Source organism: Amphimedon queenslandica, unplaced genomic scaffold (assembly GCF_000090795.2).
Source record: "Amphimedon queenslandica unplaced genomic scaffold, v1.1 AMPQUscaffold_12755, whole genome shotgun sequence".
Taxonomy (NCBI): Eukaryota; Metazoa; Porifera; class Demospongiae; order Haplosclerida; family Niphatidae; genus Amphimedon; species Amphimedon queenslandica.
In genome coordinates, this window is record NW_003547009.1 from 33,044 (window position 1) to 37,881 (window position 4,838).

At 32.5% G+C, this 4,838-nt stretch overlaps 1 protein-coding gene across 1 annotated transcript; it reads right to left on the reverse strand.

Moving 5' to 3' along the window:
* Nucleotides 1-2,920: 2,920 nt before the first annotated feature.
* LOC109586882 (uncharacterized) lies at nucleotides 2,921-4,789 on the reverse strand. Its single transcript, XM_020003110.1, has 9 exons — nucleotides 4,193-4,789; nucleotides 4,077-4,139; nucleotides 3,970-4,032; nucleotides 3,765-3,821; nucleotides 3,599-3,683; nucleotides 3,390-3,437; nucleotides 3,275-3,337; nucleotides 3,147-3,224; nucleotides 2,921-3,042 (listed from the first exon to the last, which is right to left on the reverse strand). Exons 1-9 carry the CDS (start codon nucleotides 4,787-4,789, stop codon nucleotides 2,921-2,923), a joined length of 1,176 nt encoding a protein of 391 aa, XP_019858669.1.
* Between the last annotated feature and the right edge of the window lie 49 nt (nucleotides 4,790-4,838).

Sequence of the window (4,838 nt, forward strand, 5' to 3'; positions counted from 1 at the left end):
GATAGTGAGTGAGACTGAGACAGAGGAAGAGGATATTGTTTGAATCAAAGAAGAAAGGAGGAGGAGGAGGGAAGAGTGAGAAGCAGGCACTGATTAATCAACCTATTAATAGTAACAGGGTTAAAAATAACCTGACGGAATCTTCCAGAAGATCAAAGAAGACTTTGAATAATGTATCGTAACTGCAGCCACTCCTCCCAAGTATTAATATAACTACATAATTAATAGTTAAGTAATTTTAATGATAGCTAATCATTTTTCACTGTCATAATTATTCATCTTTGATTTATTTTATTAATTGTCTGCTTAATAATAATAATAATAATCATTATTATTATTGAACATAATTATGGCAAAAATAATTATTATTTCTTATTTTACATAATTACTATCACTCGTCTTGTAATTAAATATTTGATAAGAGATGAGCCATCATTTAATACATTATGCTGATGCCATTGATATATATCAGAAAATGTCACAATTTTTAAAGCCAGTTTTGATACTGTAGAGTGCCTTTTTTTAGGACTGTGAATTACTCGGATTTCACGATTTTCTTTAAAGTTTGTGAAAATTACTTCCACGAAAATCAAGTTAATATAGTACAAAATGGCAGACAGCATAAATTCACGAAAATTGAATTTGCAAAATAAAAATCCATGAAACCTATAGCCCTCGAAAAAGGCACCCTACGGTAAATTACACCTGACTATGATCAAGGAAAAAGAGAGCATTTTGACAGTGTTTTTGCCAATTTCTTCAAAAGCAAAGTGTATGTACCATTATTCATCAGTTCAGTTATTTCAAATCATGTATGCACTTTCTGTCTTTTTTCCATAAAAATGTACACATGCATTTTTTGTTTATTCAATAACTTTGTAAAGAATACCTTCCTACTGATAATTAATCTACCTTCTCTTTCTCCCTCCATTTCTCTTTTCCTTTTCACCATATGTGCCCACTTTCTCCTATTTTTTCCCTTGATATTTTCTCTCCCCTCCATCACTCCTCCTCTCTCTCTACAGTCCTTACAATAGCAGTTGCTAATAAACATCCAGTTATTACACTACCAACTGATCATATTAAGATATTCTCCAGTATATGGCCTGATTCATCACCAGTTGTTACTTATCATTATCATTGGAGGAGATTGTTTGGTCCTAAGAAGGGAAACCTCAATGGAGTCAATAATAAAACCATCTCATTGAGTCACGTATGTTATAGGGAGAGAGGGAGAGAGATTAGAATACATGTACATGTACATGTACCAATAACATTACTATGCACATGTACATTTATGCCTGTCGCCTATCTTTAGCACTTTGCATGCTACAAGTTGACCTGTTATGTGTCATGTCAGGGTCATGTTGAAATTATTATTGTTAAACTTACAAAACAAGGATATTATGTATAAGCAGTGATTGTTCCACATGGATAAAATAAGAATGACTTGCAGGCTTATCTTATTAAATATCATGAGTATCGTATGTGATAAGTATATCAAGACATCCTTAAAGCTTGGCCTCTCATTATCATTATGTTTCCAGCAGTTTATCATAAGTTGATCAAATGGTTTGGGACAATCTCTTGGTATAAATACATGATCACCTTGTGATACTAATTCCCCTACTTCTTTAGTTCCCTACTTCTTTGGAGTTGCCTTTATGCATGCTTTTGACTATGATCCTTCTGCTCAATCCTTGGAATGCTTTCTCCATTAAACGACAAATATCATTCAATAAGTGCTCAGCAGGATCCCAGTCTAGAACAAACTCAATTGTTTCACAAATAAGAAAATCACTTTCTGAAAGCTTTTTATCGAGCAAGAATTGAAGTCTAAAAGTGTGACAGAACTTATTGACAGCTGCATTATAATCAGATATTAATGACTTAGCCTCAGTTTCTATTTTGCTGTTGAAGCTAACTGCTACCTCTACTGGTGTAATATTGATGACATTGCATTTGGTTTTGATAACTTTCATGACATCTTTCACTGTAGCAGCAGAGGTTAGATTAGGACCTAGCTCAGGATAGCAATCATCAAGAAATTCTATGAAATCTTCAAGTTGGCTCATTTTGATGGTGTGAGATACCAGTCGAGTGACTTTGAAATAAAAAGTTCCAAAATTCCCTCTCATTTCATCAAATTGATAATTATGCTTTTCGGAAATTTGAAACACAAATTCTATAACAAAAATAAAACATCAATTATGGCCAGTATTAAATATTGAAATACCTTTGGGTCTAACATTTGATTCTTCAACAAAAAATAAATAAAATAATAAATAGGGATAAAAAATAGGGGTATGCATAAATAGGAGTACGTCACCCCCATTTATGCATAATACAGTAGATGCTATGCATTAACTATGCTCCCTGTTATTATTGAATGGTATTTCAATATAACATTAGGAGGCTCTACCCTAAAGCTTTGTTTACACTTGTCACAAAACACAATGCAAATGAACACAAAAAAATTTGGCCAATTTTAGGTCAACTTAAAAGCATTCTTGCATCAAAAGGTCAAATTGCGTATACACCCTTGACCATTTCATTGAATGTCACCTGGCTTTACCATATGCCCTGATGTGTGTACAGGCATACACAAAACTACAAATGTACATGTACTTGAACAGTAATTTAACTTCACTCAATTAATTACATGAGGCATTTGATGGGTACTCACTAGTTTGACGCGAGGGGTACGAAATGATCTTGGAGTCTCGTACACTTCCTTTTGAAGTCTTTGTGGAGTCATTTTGAAGTCCTTGTTGTATCCTGAGTTTCATACAGTAAATTTAGTAGTATCTGGAGTATACCTACTGGAGTCCTTGGGAAGTCAACTTGGAATTCTCGGAGTCTTGTACACTTTGTTGCCTTATTACAGACCCCTCAGTTTGATGTGATTCCACATTTATTATTAGTCTATCCAACTGGTTCCTTTATTTCTTGATGAAAAGCCTGGTTGCCCCTCTTCTCTTTTATCTAGTGTCTGTTCACTGGATATTTCCCAGTCCAGTTTCAATGCATCTCTTTTGTAATCTATTAGTGACACTGTACATTACTAATAAATTATTAATAAATTGTACCTTTTATTTTATACATCAATTCTTCATTCTCTTCTCTTTTATTTAGTATATGTACACTCATTACTGATATCTGTTCTTGAAGTTCAGCTATTTCTCCCTTAATATCTATTAATGATTCATTCTGATCCAGTAAACCTATCATAGTATAATTGCAATACACTAAAACATGCATTATAATTCAGTACCAGTTTTATTTGTTAATATTTGTTCTATTTCCATTCTCATTCCCTTTATGATTTTGTAAGATGCTGCAATAATAATAACAATAACATATAGCTATTAAAATAATGATTTTCTCACCTGAAGTAGAATCTGTATGACATTTAATGTGATATTCTTTTTTCATTCCTAAAATAATTAATACAATCAACATTTTACATCATCATGTGAAAAGCGAATCACTCATTACGAGTTGTTTCAATAGCTATCATGTTTTGGATTTTATTGACATTGTACATGGTACTCCACCAATGTTAGGTACTATTATATGTCATATTGTGTATAATTACTTTGTAGTTTCTCTTCCAAATCATTGGTTGTTTCTTTTACTTCCTTTAATTCCACTAGTGTACATTCCCTTTCATTTTGATCCTCCTATCAGTAAATAAGTATTACACTATATACCAATAACTGATTCTAATTACAATTTACTACACAATTGTTGATTATAATTACCTTAGTTTTCTTCTGTGATAACATATCTTGTATTTTTTCCTTGATTTTATTCAGTTCCTACATGTACACATTTTTATAATGAAACATGCAGTGATTAATAATCCATCAATGAGCTACACGAATTATAACAACACACTCCAACAATAAGCTCTTATACATTGAAGTATTAATTCCTCCTATACATGTAATACCAACACACAAGTACCTTTTCTTTTTCACTAAGTATTTTTGTTAGTTGCTGTGCAGTTTCTTTAAGTTCTTTTTGTCTCTATTGATTGCAATAATAAAATAATCAAACACAAATTATTATACCTTTGTATCATGAGGTTGTTCCATTATCTCCTGTACCTCTTCTTCCAGTAGTTCCTGTATTTCCTTTATAATACAGTATATAATGATAATTACTGACAGTTTATATACGCATATACTTGTATCTTTTGTTTCTTCCATATTGTGCAGTATCCAACAGTAAGCTTTATTAGACCATTCTTTATTAATAATTCAAGATTCTCACTCAATTTTATAATGAGAGCTCCAGTGAGAGAGTGAGGGAAGGAGCAAGTGATGGTGATAGATTCAATGCTTTTGATGTTAATCAGCTTTATAAATTTACCAGAAGATTTTGATATAATATCTGTAACGTCCTTTAACTTATGCTCAGTAGCTTCCCATCCAAGTACATAAGTAGCTGTTTCACATTTAAGAGGAGGACTGGCCCTAACTACATCAAACGGCTCATTCAAGCACAGATCAACTGATAAATTACGACACGACTCATCAATTTCCCTCTTGTAATCATCAATGTATTTCTGAGCATCATCAATCTCAAAGTGCTCAACAACAGCTTCAAGGATCACAATATTAATGAGACTGCAATTTTTCCTAATTAGGCGCATAGCACTTTGAAGATTACTAATCAAACTCAGTTCTGCTTCAAGGTCAGAGTTGAAATCTTCAATGAAAGTCTTAAGATCTTCTAAAGGAGGTGGACATTTAGAAATAGCTTTGCGAACGTTAGAGAACATTTTAGCAAATTTAGCATGAAGCTCATCAAAAACTCGACTCTTACATTGT

Bases quoted from the DNA above. Each gene is read 5' to 3' on its own strand.
- LOC109586882 (XM_020003110.1), bottom strand. From the start codon at position 4,789: ATGTTCTCTAACGTTCGCAAAGCTATTTCTAAATGTCCACCTCCTTTA. The intron at 4,140-4,192 runs GTATATGCGTAT...TGTATTATAAAG, and splicing joins GGAAGAAACAAAAGATACAA to GAAATACAGGAACTACTGGA. The intron at 3,822-3,969 runs GTACTTGTGTGT...GTGTACATGTAG, and splicing joins TACTTAGTGAAAAAGAAAAG to GAACTGAATAAAATCAAGGA.